This window comes from Primulina huaijiensis, chromosome 18 (assembly GCF_012295235.1).
Source record: "Primulina huaijiensis isolate GDHJ02 chromosome 18, ASM1229523v2, whole genome shotgun sequence".
NCBI classification, from domain to species: domain Eukaryota; kingdom Viridiplantae; phylum Streptophyta; class Magnoliopsida; order Lamiales; family Gesneriaceae; genus Primulina; species Primulina huaijiensis.
In genome coordinates, this window is record NC_133323.1 from 2,905,953 (window position 1) to 2,923,520 (window position 17,568).

A 17,568-nucleotide genomic window follows, 5' to 3' on the forward strand; every position below is an offset into this window, starting at 1 on the left:
TAAATGATGTAAAGATTCATTACAAGCGCGCATGTTAATATAAATGATATGTTTAACAGAATGATTAAATTTATACTGCTGGGCTTACTTTCATATTAGTAATTAATGACTACTAATTAAGAGAAAATAAGAAAGGGTAATTAATAAAGAACATATTTATTTGGTTTTATTAATGAATGGAATGTAATAGAAAAATAAACATTAAACGTGATAATAGTTGAAGAATATTAATAAAAAATAAAATTCAGTAATTATTATACTTCGATTTCATCAGCGCATCAAACGTTGATGGGATTGCACTTGCACAGAAACAAGAGAGAAGAGGGGCTCGCCGTCGCTGCCGCGGTCGAGTCACCACCTATTCTTCCGCCGCCGAGCAAAAACCTTTCATAGTAGTCCACACAGAACAACGACAAAGAGAGCTCCACCTCATGCCTACTCCACTCGGCGTCCAACTCCCCGCCGCCACGCACCCTCAGCACCGGCTTCACGCACACCATGTACAGCCTACGGTATCCTCCCAACGCCGCAACCACCATCCTCACGCCCTCCGGAGGCGGCGACAGGTGCCTGAAACAGAGATGCATCCAGAGGGAATCGTTGCGAGTCAACCCACACCACAAGCGGCACACGCACGCCGCCACGCCGAGGGAACGGTCGTCCAGCCTTTTGAGTATCTCGATCAGCACGTCCCTGTTATCATTTATGCAGAATTTGACCCTCTTCTCCACCTTGTCCTCCGCATCATGCACTCGCACCATCTACGTTTCTTGAATAAGGTATTGTTACTTATTATCTATTCACTTGCAAGAGAAATGAAAGATTACGACGAGTATTTATAGCTGGTAAGAAGAAATAAGAAGCCGTGATCGATTCTCCCCCTCTCTCTCTAATAAAATTCACAGTGATATTATTACAAGTGCGTGTGAGAGAGGAGAGGGTATCCGAGGAAGAAGGGAAGAGGCCAACCAGGAAGATGACAGTGGAAGCACTGGAACCCAAAGCTTTAATATATATATATAATGCCATTCAATAATATTGTTTTGTTGTTTTGCACGTGTGTTTTATATGTCAATCTATACATACACAACATATATATACACACGAAAGAGTACCGTTAGAGAGTGTGTAAAAAGTAAACGTTGTGTGTTTGTTTGACTAATTTGTCTGATTTTGCAAAACTACTTGTTTTTATTTTAATTTGCATGAACATCAACGATTCTAATTGTATGAGTCCAGACAATCATTACGTTTATGTAGTTTTCCAAATTGAAAAAAATTAACTAATCAATGCTAACACATAAATTCAATGATGGTACATATTTTGTTTTGGTTGAGCTTAAGTTAGATTACTTACTATCTTAATGGTTGTTCTGATTATTTGTATTTTGTCTCATTAATATTATCAACATTAATATTACATATGTTTTGAGATATAAATATGGATACATGAGAATAACATCTAATTAACCGTCACTTTTATATGTTTTTCTTCTATTCAAAACATCTTTTTTTTTTATCCAATTACATATGCAATATCTATATAATGTTTTAGGAGGAGGATCCAATCAAATCAAGAAATGAGAGGGTAGCTTTTAGATATTATTATATAATTTGTACATTTGTTGTCATTCCAATGATCTACATCTGATTTGTCTAATGGTGTTTGATTTTGATCCTCGGAGAAAAACCCCAAAGTCCATGGGACAGAAAGCATATGTCCGATACAAATTACACATCTATTACAATTCACATTAGATTCTTTCATACATATATTACAACCATGTATTGAAATACAAATCAATAGATGCATGCTTTTCCCATGTCAAATTATATGCATTCGAATTATATATCGACATGATTATATATATATATGTATGTATAATTCCAACATGCAAGATCAAATTAAACTAGATTGGCAAAAACCCAAAATATATTTTATGTTTTCGTGAAAAAAAGTTAAAGTTTTGTCAGAAAGTGTATGTTTTGTATTGTGTGGATCTTTGTTGGTTAATTTTGATTCAATTTGATGGTGGGGTGGGAAGCTTACAAGTAGATACGGACCCGTAAAGTGTGCTCACTTCCTCAACCTCTACCCCTGTGGTAGTACTCTGTTTCTTGGTTCCATTTTTTTGAATAAAAAGTCAAAACACATCATCTATATATTACATATTTTGTAATTTTTCTCCTAGAAATTCACGTGTGTCACGTACCCACAAAATTTGATTTGACATATTGAAATTAATAATAAACAATATAATAATTTGATTTGACATCTGTATTCACAGTGCGTACGTATATCAAGTGTTTCTTGGTCTACATGATCTCAGCTTGTGAAAAAACAAGTGACTAAAACTTGGATGAAAACTGAACAAAATATGAACCACCAACAGATACAGGCTAAGCACAAAATGTCCTTTCGAAACAAAAAAAATAAAATGGTGCACATGAAATCCTAACTACTCTATAATCAATATCAATATTTTTCTGAATTAAATACAGCTAATGAAACACATATATACAAATAAAATAAATATTCTAAAATTATTAATGATATTGTCTTTAGCATATTGAAATGGTTGTGTAGCAATCTCTTGCTCGTTTGGTCTTAGTTACGATAAAAGGGTTCAATACTCCACGTCTGAAGATGTTTATATCACTACGCCGAGAGTTAAAACAACTTTTTGTGCACCAAAAGAAATCGTGCTTGTTGGGTCCTTATCAGCAACCATATATGGTGATCTCTCATCTATTAAAAAAAATGATTTATGCATTATTACAAAACAAATGTATACAAAAGTCCGTGATGGGTCGCAAGTCTACAAAATTATATATCTAACACTTACAAGTCATGCTAGCTAGCCGTGCCCCCTACCTATACATGATAACACGAATCTCTGCAGGTCCCCTTTTTTCTTTTTCCTTCAAATTAATCAAGATTTGATTGAAATTTATTATTTAAAACATTATCTATATATATATATATGTTACGTGTATATATATACAAACTACTGGATAGTGTTGAGTATTTAGATGGAAAAGACTAAAAGGCAGGAGAGCAAGTTTTTGTTTGTTGTTAGACATTTGTGGTCGGAGATTAGATAAAGGAAAGCAAATTGTTCTAATCAAATATGTACGATATAGAAGAATTTTTAGAGAAATTATATATATATATATAATATATAAAAATTTTAAAAGTCTTTGAGGGGATCATCCATCGATCGGGTCACATAGAAGAATGACCAATTAAAATTGATTATTCAACCATTAAAAAACATCGCTTCTTCAATATAATATAAAATTAATTTTTTTTAATTATATGGGGTGTTGGGTTCGAACAAAAATCACTTACTTCTTTATTAAGATAGATTTATGTTATCGCATTGAGGCAGCTTGATATTAATAAATTGGCGTACAAGTTGTCTTCAAAAAATTTTTTTTTTGACATTTCGGAACTTTTTCTTTTGTTTCATAAAATATAAATAGAAAAAAATGCAATATAAAATATCGAGTTAATGTTTGTTTACTTTTTTACATATACTAATTAAATACTGTATAATGATTTTATGTTTAAAAAAATTGTAATTATTTTGGAGAAAGAACTGTGATTATTTTGAAGAAAAACAAACGTCCATCTCCAGATTAATTATAAAAAGGAGAAGCATAATTTCAATTTAAAAATAATTCAACAGTTTTCTAAATTTCTTTCTATGGTAATAACACGTAATAAATAATAGGTTCGATGAGGAGTTCGAGTTCATGAACGTAATTAAAACATTCCTTGGAAATCAATAATTCTTAAAATAAAGAAAATATACATCGGAGATTTAAAAGTCATTATTTGCAACAAAGTACTCGGAGGAAATTGTCTGCGTAATATGCCCGAATGTTCGACTTTTTGCAAGAATAGCAGTCCAGTCCAAATTACAAGACGCTACCTTTCCATTTTCATTTAGTGTCGCTTAATATAAGACCCAATAGCCATTACTTTGTGTGGCGACCGATACGCAAATATGTAAGAACCGAGCACGGTTTTCAGCTTTTGAAGACAGCGACCGGCGAGACAAGAAACAGACTGTAAAATGTTGCAACAATGTAGTGCTTAAATGAAAAGTGACATCTATTAGCTACAACTAGTTGGATCCACGTCTGACAGTTTCCTCAGCTCGTGTGAGGCCATCTGTCAACACGTCCACGGTCCAATCCTTCAGATCTTCCTGCAAGATTACAAGAAAGCAATCAAAGTTTTTTGGATGATTATATTAACAAGCAGACTTGAGAAAAATATAAGGCTGCCACTCAAGGCAGTGAGTTAGAGCAAATGCCGAATGATGCAAAGTGGTTTTAGAGTTGCAGCATCGGCATGATTTCAAAGGAATAATGGTATATATCATATGTCATACACAACTAGATAAAAGTGTAGTGTGTGCCTGTTATTGTGGATGCATGAAGGAAGAAGCATTGATACTGGTTTGTTGATAAATAGGTTGCATATATAAAATTGCAGGTTGACATATCCACCGCATGTAACATTTTGGTGCCATGACCTGTATGGTGAGGGCTTTCAGACAATGGCTCGGGGAAGAAATTTTTTTGAAGTTTATCCAAAGCATGAATTTCCTAGATCGGCTGCATTTACACTAGTACATTCCTGCCAACTCTCCCACCTAACGCTAGTGGCTAATAAATTAGCATTTAAACCACAAATTTGATTTGCAATAGGAATAACACATAAAAATAATACATAATAATTTTTTGACCCGTATCATATCAAGAAAGTCGGAGAATATTTTTATTTACCAAGTGCACAGGTTCGCCGGTCCTTATTTGTGCATTTGAACGAGCAAGCTTGGATTCAAATGGAGTCCTTGGCGGAAGATCTTTAATTACTTCCCACTCCTCACGAGTAAGCATTCTAACTGTTCCCTGACCAGGAGGGGCATTCTTTATCTTTCGCTCGAGTCTTTCCTGGGACGTGGACTCGTCATACTGCAGACAGAAAAATGAAGCTATATTGCTTGCATATATTCCAACATCTCAATGGGAAATTACAAAATTGAAACCTAAAAAATATGATGGGTTTACTTAAACAAACCCAGAGAATTCCAAATAAATTCAAACAATCTGTTAATCCTGAAAATCCTGAGGGTTCTTCAACAAAATCAAGCGCTAACATTTATTAGCTAATGGAATTATGTTCCAAGTAATAAGATCAACTCCCTCAACGGCAAATAGAATGAATATCTTAAATTTTGGGTCGAATTGACCAATTTTCATGGAATGTTTAAAATTTTCTTAATGATCAACAATTTACAATTTAAGCAATACCATCATAAGGAGCTTCGCGAATAGAGCAGTTCCCACAACCGTGAGTATCATTGGCATGGTTGCTGTGTCAAGAAAAGATCTTGACTCTGGAACTTCCACAAAAAGTTTATTTTTCTTTGGATTTCTGGTTTTTTTGTTCTTTCGTATTTCAGCAACCTTCATCTTCAAGGTATCACTGGGCCTATCACGGGGTATTGTATGCAGTTGTCTACAAATTTGCAGTAATATCCGGTCAATTCCACGCATTTCTCACCCTGTGGTCTCGTATATCCCTTGCTTGCCATGATCAACCAAGCATTTGAATATCAATAAGAGATAGGCAAGTCCAAGTGATGCATAAACGTACACACAGAGATATATACATAATAACATGCTTAATAAATTTCGGATATCGAGTTCTCAAACTTGGTTGCATTGCCTATAAAATTATGACTTTGAAAATAGTACTGATACAACCGAGTCCTAGCTGAATATATCCCTATAGTTTTTGAGGTTTAGTTTGATATAATGACCATGAATGTTGCGGGGCAACGTCATTTTTTGATATGCTGCAATGTATTTGCCATTTGGTCTTTGGTCCACGTGCAACAGGGGCGGAACCACATGCTCGGTGGCCCAATTTTTTTTAAAAAAAATATATATGTAAATTTTGTATAATTTTGGAATAATATATACAAACTTGAACTATTTACCAGCATAGGTTCAAGGTAGAATAAATTAGTTTCTGAAAATGCTTTACATACTCTGACACACATCTTTATTTGAGCAGCCGTGTTGGACTGTTGGTGCCATAACAACATAGCTTAAGCAATAAAGCATTTCATCGAACATGTAGGGTGCAGAATGATAGATTCATAGATCACACAGTTACCAGAATAACTAGATCGCATTGAATAAATTCCGATAATAGCTACGTATACCTATTGGTAGCATATATTCCAAAGAAAATACACACTAAAGAACAACAACAACAAAAAATAATTATCAATACCTGGAAACAGTAGTAAAGTTGAAAACTGGGAGTTAGATAGAAACCGTTGGTTGATGAGTTTTCAAGCAAATCCAGCCATCTCCATTGTCGTTGCACGAATTTTGATCAGCAGGCACGAATTTTGAGAGCATACCGCCGTTCATCGCATCTTAATGGGGCTTTATATATAGATGATGATATTTTTTTGAAAGTGTTATCAAATAAAGTTATTTTATTCATTATTGTATTATCAATTTTTGTAAGAATCTTATATTACTAATTTTATTTGTTATCTACTTTTAACTGAAAAATATTATTATTTTTGTTACTTCTTTTTTAAAAAAAAATTAGGGAAAAGAAAGAAGCCTTCTTATGTTAAAAAATAATACATAATGAAATAGATTTATTTTAATCAGTTTGAAAAATGAAACTCGTGGAAATTAAGAATGTGTTCATAATTGGAACATTGGTTGAATCGATCTATCATAAAATAACGGTTCAATTGATCGGATTGATTTAATCNTAATTGAATATTGTAATAAAATATATGCATTATTGAGAGAATATGACAAATAACAAAATAAAACAATATGATAAAAAGATATGAGAAAAATTTTAGTAGTCCAAATCTTTTTTTTTAAATTAAAAAATATGTTTTTTCCAAATTAGTTACATATGCTAAATTGTCAAAATTTACAATACTATTATCATTATCTTTCGTTGAGTTAATAAATTTTATTTCAAATTCTAATTACTTCAACATATGTTTCACACGTGCATTATTTCTAGTTATAACATATATATGTAATTGACACTCGGGAAATTGAAGATGAAGAAGATGGTGAAGGACAAATGAGCAGTGGAGTTAAAAGGGTTTCGATTCCGACCAGCGTTAAGAAGACAATCGGCAATATCAATGAGATCACTGGGCAGAATCACAGCGAGGATGAGTCAGCGCTGCTGGTTCTGGAATTCTATGTATCTGACTGTTAAACGGATGCCTAGCTCCATTTGTTCCCCGCAAATCATCATGCTTCAACTTCGATGGTATGCTAGAGAAACTTCTCGGCCACTAAATTTCCATCTAATTATTAAATGTAGAAAGATAATGCTGCAACAAGAATCTTAAATAAACTTGGGGATTCGTAGAATTTGAGCATGATTGATAAACTGGATGATATACAAGCTATAACAATATGCAAGTCCAGAGTAATATGATCACATCAAACCTATTTGAGTTGTTAAGTTTCTTCATATTTTGGTGGTTAACTCGGAGAGCTTGGAACCAACAGAGATGCTACTGCGGGAAATACCCTCGTTTCTGTGGCGTCGGCACCTGAAGGAACCGGCATGCGTGGTTGGTGAGCACAAGCAGCTGTATTTGGTGCTTACCGACTTCCTCATGGCCACTGGTGAGGTTGGTAGTGAGGATGAGGAGCTGCAATGGTTCTTCTTTCTTACTTGAAATGGTACTACATTTATCTTCGATTTCTCATGCTTTCCGCTTGCATGTGCTCCTTCTTCCATTCTTTCCTGAATATAAATATACATACATATACATGCATACATATATATACGTATAATCATTCGTCAAAAGAATATTTCCATATAATGTCTACATTTATATACGTTATTTTCGAGCATTTGCAACAGGATAGGCATAATTAAATCGTTAAAGGAACGTGAGAAAAGTCCGTTTTCGTTGTTAATTCTCCAAACTTCAGCAAAGTATTCGTGAATTGAGTCTTGGAAACAGAGGAAAGAAGAAATAATATTTTATATACTAGACGATCTTGAAACGAAGGATAATTGGAATATGCATCACGAAAAGGATGGATTTTGTAAAATTTGTTAAACATAACTAATAAATGGATTGCATTAATCATGCTTACATAATTTACCTGGACAGATTTTGAGCTGCAAGATTCTTAGAAATCTGGTAATTTTGTTCTTATAATGTCCATGAAAGAAAGAAATTGTTTTTGTTGACTTTTTCTTATTTAGATTTTCTCCCAGGTTGTGGTTAATCCTAAATTTTAGGCCATAAAAATGCTGTGTTTATTATTACCTGACGAAAAATTTGTATTGAGGTCCTACACTTGGACACATGACACTCTTTTCGGGAATTTAAATATACAAGATTAGTGATATATGACAGTCTTTATTGCTGGCTGATTACAGATTGTTTTAATGTGAGATTCTATTTTTGGCTCTTTATCAGGTAATTTGAGTTTTATTTTCCAGAAAAATTATGACCTTTACATAGATCGGTACATGTTTCAGCAGCCTATGTTTTTCTGTTGTGCTTTTAGCCAAAGCAACGGATCATGCGAGATCACTAAGCTTAAATGGAAGAGACAGCTAAAATAATTAGATGGATGATAAAAAAATTTACATAGAACGTACGATTTCTAGTTTATAATGCAAGAAAATGCAAGTGTCATTACGAAACTACAAATACAGATATATATACACAAATTATGGGACAAACAATAATATTGCATAAAGTATCAGTCTAGTTTCTTATTTTCCGGAAAAATAACAAATTCAAGAAATCGTGGAAGAAGTAGCGGACAAGAAGATTGAAAAATAAAACACCAGATACAAAGGCTAACAAAGGCAGCAATTTGCATCTGGAATACTAGGATTTAAAGGAAAATGATTGATTTAACCTATCACTAAGGGGAAAAAAGAAGTAAAGAAAAGCAACACTTAAAGAGTACACACATCGCCAAAGGTTCGCGGGGAAATATGGATATATTAGCTAGCAGAGGTGCAGGTATTGATACCATCCTTGCAATCTTTTGTGAGATCGTTAAAAGTTTCAATCTGTATTTTGCCCCTCAAGAACACTTCGGTGTCCACAGAAACCCTCATGTATCCATCAAACTCAACTGGATTTCCCTTATTCAGCTTTGTCATTTCTTCATACCAGTCACTATTTTGATCCCACAGATATTTATATTCATCAAGAAAGTGTGTGGAGTACTTGTCTTTTAAAGGATCAAAGAAGGAAGCCTCTGGTTCGTTTGTTGCAATATAAAGGTTCCTTCCGTCTTCAATTTTGTCGGCTAAACTGGCCAGAAGAGCTTCTGGTGAAGTATCTCTATCGACATTAGGCCACAGCTCCTTGTTGCTAGCTTTCTCACCTCTCTCAACGTGAACAGAGTCAAAATCCCAGTTCATTCTGGACGCAATAGCTGATGCTACGTCCAACAACCTTCTACTCTTCCAAATCATATGCCATGGCCGTTGGATAACTGACTCTGCTTCACCTTCACACACACGGTACCAGTAATTGTCAGGCTCCACAGAGCCAAACTTCCTCATAATTAACGTATCCTTGACAGCAGAAAGCTTCATTGGCGTGGTCCTGAAATCCTCCACGAGATGCAGATTTAAGCCATCTTTGAGCTGCCACTTGTTCCAGTCCATCCAGAACTGAGTCTGGTCAAGCACAGATGTCGAATCCATCAGGTGCTCGAAGTCAAAGTAAAACCTGAAATCTTTTCCTTCCTCATCCTGACCAGACGAACTGTATATCTTAGACAAGCACAAATTCAGATCCATGATAAGAGTTCGATTTAAATACTGCGCCTCCCCCAACATACACATGAAACTCCACAAGTATTGTTGCATGCTCTTACACCTATCCCCACCGCCAGAATAAATCAAATACCTTCCACGACTGAACGAACCCTCTGATTCCACCTCAGGAAGTGCGTCGTTAACAGTTTCCCCAACTTCTGGTAAGGCAATAGGGTTAGCCTCCACCTTTGACTGCACCTTCTCGAACACCTCCTTATCCTTTTCCTCGTTCTTTCCCTTCCTCTTCCTCTTCCTCTTCCGCGCATTCCCACCCGAATGATAGTCACCGATCTTAACTACACTGAGAGTGCAATTATCAGATCTCTCAAGCATAAAACTCCTATAATCCTTGTAAAACGCAGCAGCCTTGCCTTCCTTGGGCCTGAATCGCCATGCCATGTGGCAAGAATTTTCAAAACTCCCCGGAACAGGCTTTCCAAACCGGTAAAAGTGAATGTCCTTGAAGTACTCAATGGCAGACCGCATCATTAAATGGAAAACATCTGGATCACGACAGCCAATGGGATCGTTGACCCTGCAAACAGTTGTCTCAGAAACAATATCAGGATCTCCAACTTCACTCAGGGCAGCAGACTCAACATCAGTGATGTTTATAAAAGTTGCAAATGCAGTTTGATTGGAAGCTACAAAGTCTTCCCCGGTCTTCACTACAGCGATATCAGATTTAAAGGTGGCACTGGATTCTGATGTGAGGAAAGTAGTTATCTTCGTGGAAGGGTGGAACAATGGATCTTCAGGCTCATACGTTGCCGCAATTATAGTGAAAATCAAGACCCCGATCACAAATAAAGAGAAGCAGAGGTTCCCTATCATCGCCAACGCATTTTGACCTAAATTTTGAGGCCTGAAACCTTCATTCCTCGGAAAAGTAAATGAAGAACGACTCAACATTTTCTTTCTTTGTTCTTTTTCCCTGATGCCACAATCGCCAAAACATAACATTTGAAGCTGAAAATAGAGAATTGAGAAATGCAGAAACCATAAAATAGGCCCCAATTAAAGACAATGGTGACTACTGATTAGAAAAAAATAGCGGAAAAAACCTTGGGCTTGGAAGATCTGTTATGGCTGTAGATACATTGATCCGTATCAATTAGAAGGAAGATCTTGTCACCTGCAGCGAGAAGATTTTGGAGCAGCTCACCTGAATTCCTCGATCTGAGATTCCCCGGAGCAAAAGGGAGCTCGGAAATGCTTTCAAGTCTGGGTCGTGGAAGCTGATGGTAGTGCAGTGGGCGGAGTCTCTCTAGAATGAGTGGTGTGACATTGACTGATATAGTGAACACACCGACAGTTAATAAGGGTAGAACAGTCATTTGAGAGTTATTTAAATGTTTTAAAAAATTTCAAAAAAATCTCGTCCATTTTAATATTTAAATTAAGTTAAATATCGATAATAATATATTTAATTTCAATTTAAAAAAATTTCATTGCCCCAAAACTAATTAAAAAGTTCGGGAAATTGACTTTCAGTCCTCAACCGTCGTCTTTTTTGTGTTTAGTCCCTGAGTACTTTTTTAGTACCACATTTCCACATGAAGTGTATCACAATTTGTATGACATAGTACCACAATTTTGTGGATAGGAAATAAACCCAAATAAATGTTTTGATTGGAGATTTTTCACAAACTTCCCCTAAAAAGTTTGAAACTTAAAAAAATATATTTAAGAAAATAGCCTTCCTATGTTGCATTCATTACAATATTCCTAAATGAAGTCTTGGATAACTTTTGTTGATGATATTGATATTGATATTGATATTGATGCAGTGATGAATCAATCGTATTTTAACAAGTAGTTAGAATGGTTAAGTATGAATATGATGTCAAAAATGGATCGATCTTATATCATTTTTTTATTCGAATTAATAAAAATAATGTCTCGTTGTATCATATGAATTCCAAACATTCATGATTTTGGATCTAGTTATATATAAAATGTCAAATTACAAAAATTCTTCATTTTTTAATCTCAATTTTTAACATATTTTTACACTTGATCTCAAGTTTGTGTAAATGTAAAAAAAAAAAAAAAAATTTATTAAATTAAAAATTAATTATCTATTAATTGCTGGTTGAACCGGCTCTACCCAAAACCGAATCGATCCACGGTGAGTGATGTTAGATTCGAGAGCTTCTTTCGACCATCCTGAGTCCACCGCCCCCGCGCAGCCGCCTAGCATCTCTCCTCCTCCGATTGGCTCCGTGATCAACAACGAACAATCCAAACATCTTGAAGAAAGGCATGGCTGATCGTTTCTTTCCAAACGAAATGCCAGATTACATCCCGGAAACTCCACTAGAATCAGACGCGGTTCCTGCCTCGGATTCACTTACCAAACTTTTCCATCTCCCATTCAGAACCCTATGTCAAGGCCTCACGAAAGAAGCTTTACACCTCAAAGAAATAGTAACCCTAAGACTGATATCTTTTAATCATCATTTGTTTGTTAAATGCTATCTTCCCCTGCCGAAGAAGAAAAAAACATTACTATTATGCTCATTTTCTTTGTTTCTACTATTAAATTTCTTGACTTATGGGGTGCTTCTTTTAGATCGTGAATGAGACCTGGGTCGCTAAAGGAAAGCGTGTTGATGATTTTGATCTGTACACTGGGTCTCTGGGGACTGCTTTCTTATTGTTTAAAGCATATCAAGTGACCAAAGATAAGAATGATCTTGCTCTTTGCTCTGACATCATTAAGGCGTGTGATTCTGCCTCCCGTTGCTCCAGGTGAAGTCAATTTTTCTCTCTATATGGATGGAAGTATGAGTTTGTGGATGAAATATGTTGTCCCTGGACTGGTGATTTTTCCTACTTGCGTCAATTGTTGAGCTTTTTGCGTCACAGTAGCTAGGTGCAGAGCAATTGACCCGATGACTGAAAAATCTAAAGTAGTTTTTCGTGTTTTGATGTTTTTAGTACTTTATAGTACTATGGGATGTGATAACTTGGTCAGAAATCAAGAATTTGGTATTTGGGAGAATTGTCTAGTGTTCTGGCCCTTGAAACATCTATATTGCCTAGTTAAAAGAAATATAGAAGCACATTGAAATTTGAAAATCTTAAAAAGTCCAGTAATTATGGTAATTTAGATTTAAACTCATCGACCAAAATTACTCCACGTGTTAGCACAATTCAGATTTTGAAGGGATTGATCATTCTGAGTATATGAAGTTATATCTTCTTGTTTCCCGTTTAATTGGAGGTCATCTCCAATTCGACACATGTTTCATCTTGGTTCGCCACAAAAGTCTACATAAAAAAAACTGAAGAGTTATATTTGCAGCCGTGTGACTTTCATATGTGGGGTAGCTGGTGTTTGCGCTCTTGGTGCAGTAGTGGCAAAGCATATTGGCGATGAACACTTATGTCAACAGTACTTGACACAATTCAAACAGGTATTCCATCATTTTGTTGCTCTGTGTTTAAAGCAACTTTTCCAGCTTTTCCTTTGTATTTCAATGTTTTTATTGTTTCAATGTTTGAGTTCAGATCAAGCTTTCTAAGGATCTTCCAAATGAAATTCTGTATGGGAGAGCAGGGTTCTTGTGGGCATGCTCTTTCTTAAACAGAAATATTGGTGAAGGCACCATATCTACCCCTAGAATGGTATACCCCTTTCAGAGTAGTACGGTTGAGTTTCTTTTGCAAGCATAAGACAGCCTAATTGCTTTAATTAAATTTTATCAGAGGACTGTTACTGATGAAATCATCAAATCTGGTCGAAAATTGGCTAAAGGATTATGTCCTTTGATGTATGAATGGCATGGAAAAAAATATTGGGGAGCAGCCCATGGGTTAGCTGGGATTATGTACATGTTAATGGATATGGATCTGAAGGCAGATGAAGTGGAGCATGTAAAGGGCACACTCCGCTTCATGATAAAAAATTGTTTCCCTAGTGGAAATTATCCTTCAAGTGAACGAAGTGAAAACGATAGGCTTGTGCATTGGTGCCATGGGGCTCCTGGTATTGCACTTACTCTCGTGAAAGCAGCCAAGGTACATTTTGTTCCATTTTATACTTTATATCTGACCCCGGTAACAAAACCTGTAAACTGGCGCAATGATGGGAAGAAATTAACAGGTGACAAAATAATGATTACATTTGCTCTCTGAAAATATGACAGAGTAGCCCTCTCATGCTTTAATCTTTTTGATTTTGAGTATGAAATTCAGTTTGACAAACATAGGTTTGATCGGAAATAGCATCGTTTGTTTTTCTCCAATTACATTGTAAACAGTGAGAAACGTGATAAATATAATTGGTATGAGATAAAAATATTAATTTGAAGGAAATGTTTAAAAAAATGAAGCTTCTTCTGGGACTGTAGCATATGGTGGACTGCTTCATAAGAGAATGAACTTGAATTCATCCTCTGCCTCCATGGAAGTAAATTTTATTCAAAGCTTTTCTTGAAGAGTAAGTTCCAGCTCCTTTTAGTCCAACATCAGTAATCATTTAATTAATTTACCAGGTTTTTGGGAGTGAAGAGTTTCTACAAGCAGCAATAAATGCAGGGGAAGTGGTCTGGAATCGAGGTCTACTCAAACGAGTGGGAATTTGCCACGGCATCAGTGGAAATACATACGTATTTCTTTCGCTATACCAATTAACAGGCAACCCAAAGTTCCTGTACAGAGCCAAAGCATTTGCTTGCTTTTCTCATGATAGGGCTCAGACTTCCATATCCGAGGGTATTATGCATGGAGGTGATCGACCCCACTCGCTGTTTGAAGGCATTGGAGGAATGGCTTATCTTTTTCTGGACATGAACGACCCATCTCAGGCTAGATTTCCAGGTTATGAACTCTAGTTTTCTTTATACATACATGAATTTTGTGTATATTGTTTACTTTTTGAGTATTTATGAAAAAAAAATCAGTGTTATAAGGACTGAGTCCTAAATTTAGACGCTTTGTGGTCTCCTCACCTTTTCGTCTCAATATTTAGGGGACAATGTCAAATATAGTGAAGGCATCTGCAATAAATAGTACAGTAAACGTAACATATTTTGTTCATAATCTATGATCGCCTTTATATAGATAATTATAATATTTGGATTTTATTAAGAAAATAAAAGGTCAGGATAAAAAAAAATTCAAGTAAAACATATAAATTAATTGTTTACCCCCTTTCAATGTCGGATTCAGCACCCGTGGTGGTTTAAACATTTTCGACAATTATATGCCTGCCACTGGTATCCAGGAAAGGAGACCAAATCAAATTGTGTATTGCATAAAACATCTAGAGTAAGGTTCCCAACAATAAATATCAAACTTTATTACCACTTTTTCAAACTTAGTTCAACTATTTACTCCTGTCTGCCGACCAAGCACTCGCCAATGTACTCCTTTCTCGAACAAGGCAAACACACCGCATGGTTCTTGCATCTCGTTTCATAACGCTCCGGCGTTGAGTCCGTAAGCATGAAAATAATAGTAGTTTTTGACAGATTAATATTTACTTTGAGAAATTGGTATGATTAATTACCCTATAAATCTGAACATTTCGAATTTCTATCAAATGTTACAGGCCCCAAATAGCCAATGTTACTAAATAAGTATGATGATACTTGAGTCGTAAAACATGAATTTGTCTTTGAAATGTCATTAAAACATTATAGATTAATTTAGTGTGACAACCACAGTCAATGAAGAGTACATTTGTCTTTAATAAAACAATGAAAATACTAGAACTGATAAAGTATTATGTTTGTTAAACTTGACTTGCCAAATGTGACACAAGAATAAATGTATAGGTAAAGAAATCTCTCTGTTTTTTCTTGAATTAATCTTATTTGAATAAAGAAAAGTCAGCATCAATGCCCTATCAGTAGTATACTAATCTGCTTCACTTATACGCGGTCATGCCAACTCCTGCTTCGCCTCCATAAGGACCGAAACTTCCCCGAGCCCTCGAATAACTATAGTAAAAGAACTCCGAGATCAGGGCCGTGAAAAAAATGAAAGCCGCTCCTGCTGCAAAGACTCCCTTTCGAACAGTCTCGCAGGAAGGCGGGTTCTCAAAAAAGTCAGTCCTGTATTTGGTGTGATAAGCATTTCTCACCGAACCAGCCAACAAGCAAACCTCAGCAATGAAGAATGTTACCCTGCACTAAACAAAAGATTGTTTGGTGATGAATAAAATATAAAATATTAATTTCGTAAGCTTCGTCGATCCTCTAAAAGATTCTACCTCAAAATTGCTGATTCTCACAGAAAGTTAATTAGTGTTGCATGTGCAAGGAGCGTATTCGTACGTACCAGCAGATTATGAAAAGAAGAACGGCACAACCCCTTGAACCACCTGGTTTCAGTGGATCTCCGCAGCAGAAGCATTTGGTCGTGACCATGATAAGTACTTGGCTGGACATTAGGAATAAAAACGCACCGACACCATATTCGGTTGCGATGTCCGAGTCATAAACACAATAGTTATAATTGATCTCGCTATCAGGCTTCGATATTCCCTGTCAAAAGTTAAAAGTTTTCAGACATTAATTAGAAGTAGTGATACCAGTAGTATTACATCTGAAGCCTGAGGCATGGCATCACATTATCTGTAAAGGATGAAGCATCCCGTTTTTCGTTGAAGGCTATATAAACATGATGCAACACGAAAACTCAGGATGACAAAAAAAAAGTAGAATAACTTGTTAATACCCTCTATTAACAGATTTGAAAAGGCATATCTATTTAAGGATTTTCAGATTTGAGATCATCTGGGATTAACTTCAGCTAGATTCTTGTTGTTGATGTTGGGCAATTGTGAACTTGAATGAAAATTGTGGCTTCGTCTCCTGAATTCTTACAATTGGAATTCGAAGCTATCTCAAAATGACTGTTGGCAACTCATATCATATGCATCTACATTTTTTATATCGTGAGATATTTTACATAAATACTTCTGTAAAGACATTCGAACTATATCTATATATGAGAACACGTTTCTATTCATTGCATAAACTAATCAATGACAAATACAAGACACAGCATAAAGTTCGCAGATGGAGCAATAACTCATTTGAATTCAGGTGTTTCAAGAAAATCCAATGAAATGAAGTCGGATAGGAAGGGACTAAATATATAACAACTTACAGTACTTCTTCTATGCTCAGCGGCAACAGCCAACCCAAAAGCAATGAGATCCAGAACGAGGACAATGATCATTACCACTTTCGAAGCCATATTTAGATTTGGTTTGGCGAACTCTGATCACTTCTAAACTCTATATATCGACGGGCTATATGTATGTACTTCACTCGAGTGATCAACAAGTTAGGGAAAGTTACACGACAGAGAGAGATTGGGTATCCACCCCCGACGGCGATACCTCAACCATTGTTCACCATCAAGCAAAGGTACGTACTAACCACCAACTGATACTGCGGTGCATTGTTTCTTTTATTTTTTATTTTTGTTAATGTTTATAAATATAGTCCGTGTGGTTTAATGATAAATTTCATTCTAAAATGAAAATTTATTTATTTATTTTCGGAAATTTAAATATTTCGCCATTATCTCTTATTACTTAATAGAGCAAGAGATTTTTAAGAAAAACCAAATTTTATATAGTTATATGATATTTCAAAACTATCTAGATGTGAATTGTGAAGAAAAAAAATAAAGATATAATCACATTTTTTGTACTGTAA

At 35.4% G+C, this 17,568-nt stretch overlaps 5 protein-coding genes across 9 annotated transcripts; 1 reads left to right on the forward strand and 4 right to left on the reverse strand.

Moving 5' to 3' along the window:
* Positions 1-68: 68 nt before the first annotated feature.
* LOC140964827 (F-box protein SNE-like) lies at positions 69-1,132 on the reverse strand. Its single transcript, XM_073424780.1, has one exon. The coding sequence runs from the start codon at positions 759-761 to the stop codon at positions 279-281; it is 483 nt and encodes a 160-aa protein (XP_073280881.1). The 5' UTR covers positions 762-1,132; the 3' UTR covers positions 69-278.
* A 2,617-nt stretch (positions 1,133-3,749) lies between these two features.
* Positions 3,750-6,504, reverse strand: LOC140964079 (uncharacterized). 4 transcript variants are annotated; one of them, XM_073423596.1, is made up of 4 exons: positions 6,320-6,504; positions 5,329-5,600; positions 4,801-4,989; positions 3,750-4,217 (listed from the first exon to the last, which is right to left on the reverse strand). In XM_073423596.1, exons 2-4 carry the CDS (start codon positions 5,572-5,574, stop codon positions 4,134-4,136), a joined length of 519 nt encoding a protein of 172 aa, XP_073279697.1. In that variant the 5' UTR covers positions 5,575-5,600; positions 6,320-6,504; the 3' UTR covers positions 3,750-4,133. The 4 variants fall into 4 exon arrangements, with proteins under 4 accessions (XP_073279697.1, XP_073279698.1, XP_073279700.1 ...); XM_073423597.1 differs by having other exon boundaries at positions 5,329-5,604; positions 6,320-6,498; XM_073423599.1 differs by having other exon boundaries at positions 5,329-5,536; positions 6,320-6,474.
* A 2,354-nt stretch (positions 6,505-8,858) lies between these two features.
* LOC140964463 (uncharacterized) lies at positions 8,859-11,163 on the reverse strand. Of its 2 annotated transcripts, none has more exons than XM_073424277.1 (2): positions 10,951-11,163; positions 8,859-10,820 (listed from the first exon to the last, which is right to left on the reverse strand). In XM_073424277.1, exon 2 carries the CDS (start codon positions 10,796-10,798, stop codon positions 9,059-9,061), a length of 1,740 nt encoding a protein of 579 aa, XP_073280378.1. In that variant the 5' UTR covers positions 10,799-10,820; positions 10,951-11,163; the 3' UTR covers positions 8,859-9,058. The 2 variants fall into 2 exon arrangements, with proteins under 2 accessions (XP_073280378.1, XP_073280377.1); XM_073424276.1 differs by having other exon boundaries at positions 8,859-10,855.
* Positions 11,164-11,991: 828 nt separating this feature from the next.
* LOC140964778 (lanC-like protein GCR2) lies at positions 11,992-14,937 on the forward strand. The gene is made up of 6 exons (XM_073424712.1): positions 11,992-12,316; positions 12,462-12,640; positions 13,197-13,308; positions 13,403-13,519; positions 13,601-13,912; positions 14,389-14,937. The coding sequence occupies exons 1-6, from the start codon at positions 12,152-12,154 to the stop codon at positions 14,725-14,727; spliced, it is 1,224 nt and encodes a 407-aa protein (XP_073280813.1). The 5' UTR covers positions 11,992-12,151; the 3' UTR covers positions 14,728-14,937.
* A 559-nt stretch (positions 14,938-15,496) lies between these two features.
* On the reverse strand, positions 15,497-17,259 carry LOC140964779 (uncharacterized). The gene is made up of 3 exons (XM_073424713.1): positions 17,012-17,259; positions 16,178-16,383; positions 15,497-16,023 (listed from the first exon to the last, which is right to left on the reverse strand). The coding sequence occupies exons 1-3, from the start codon at positions 17,099-17,101 to the stop codon at positions 15,765-15,767; spliced, it is 555 nt and encodes a 184-aa protein (XP_073280814.1). The 5' UTR covers positions 17,102-17,259; the 3' UTR covers positions 15,497-15,764.
* Between the last annotated feature and the right edge of the window lie 309 nt (positions 17,260-17,568).

Excerpts from the sequence above, each read along its gene's own strand:
- LOC140964827 (XM_073424780.1), bottom strand. The coding sequence starts at position 761 with ATGGTGCGAGTGCATGATGCGGAGGACAAGGTGGAGAAGAGGGTCAAA.
- LOC140964079 (XM_073423596.1), bottom strand. The coding sequence starts at position 5,574 with ATGCGTGGAATTGACCGGATATTACTGCAAATTTGTAGACAACTGCAT. Across the intron at positions 4,990-5,328 it reads TCGCGAAGCTCCTTATGATG|TATGACGAGTCCACGTCCCA; the intron begins GTATTGCTTAAA and ends TTCTGTCTGCAG. Across the intron at positions 4,218-4,800 it reads CCGGCGAACCTGTGCACTTG|GAAGATCTGAAGGATTGGAC; the intron begins GTAAATAAAAAT and ends GTAATCTTGCAG.
- LOC140964463 (XM_073424276.1), bottom strand. The coding sequence starts at position 10,849 with ATGTTATGTTTTGGCGATTGTGGCATCAGGGAAAAAGAACAAAGAAAG.
- LOC140964778 (XM_073424712.1), top strand. The coding sequence starts at position 12,152 with ATGGCTGATCGTTTCTTTCCAAACGAAATGCCAGATTACATCCCGGAA. Across the intron at positions 12,641-13,196 it reads TCTGCCTCCCGTTGCTCCAG|CCGTGTGACTTTCATATGTG; the intron begins GTGAAGTCAATT and ends TTATATTTGCAG. Across the intron at positions 13,309-13,402 it reads ACTTGACACAATTCAAACAG|ATCAAGCTTTCTAAGGATCT; the intron begins GTATTCCATCAT and ends GTTTGAGTTCAG.
- LOC140964779 (XM_073424713.1), bottom strand. The coding sequence starts at position 17,101 with ATGGCTTCGAAAGTGGTAATGATCATTGTCCTCGTTCTGGATCTCATT. Across the intron at positions 16,384-17,011 it reads CTGAGCATAGAAGAAGTACT|GGAATATCGAAGCCTGATAG; the intron begins GTAAGTTGTTAT and ends AACTTTTGACAG. Across the intron at positions 16,024-16,177 it reads CTTCTTTTCATAATCTGCTG|GGTAACATTCTTCATTGCTG; the intron begins GTACGTACGAAT and ends TGTTTAGTGCAG.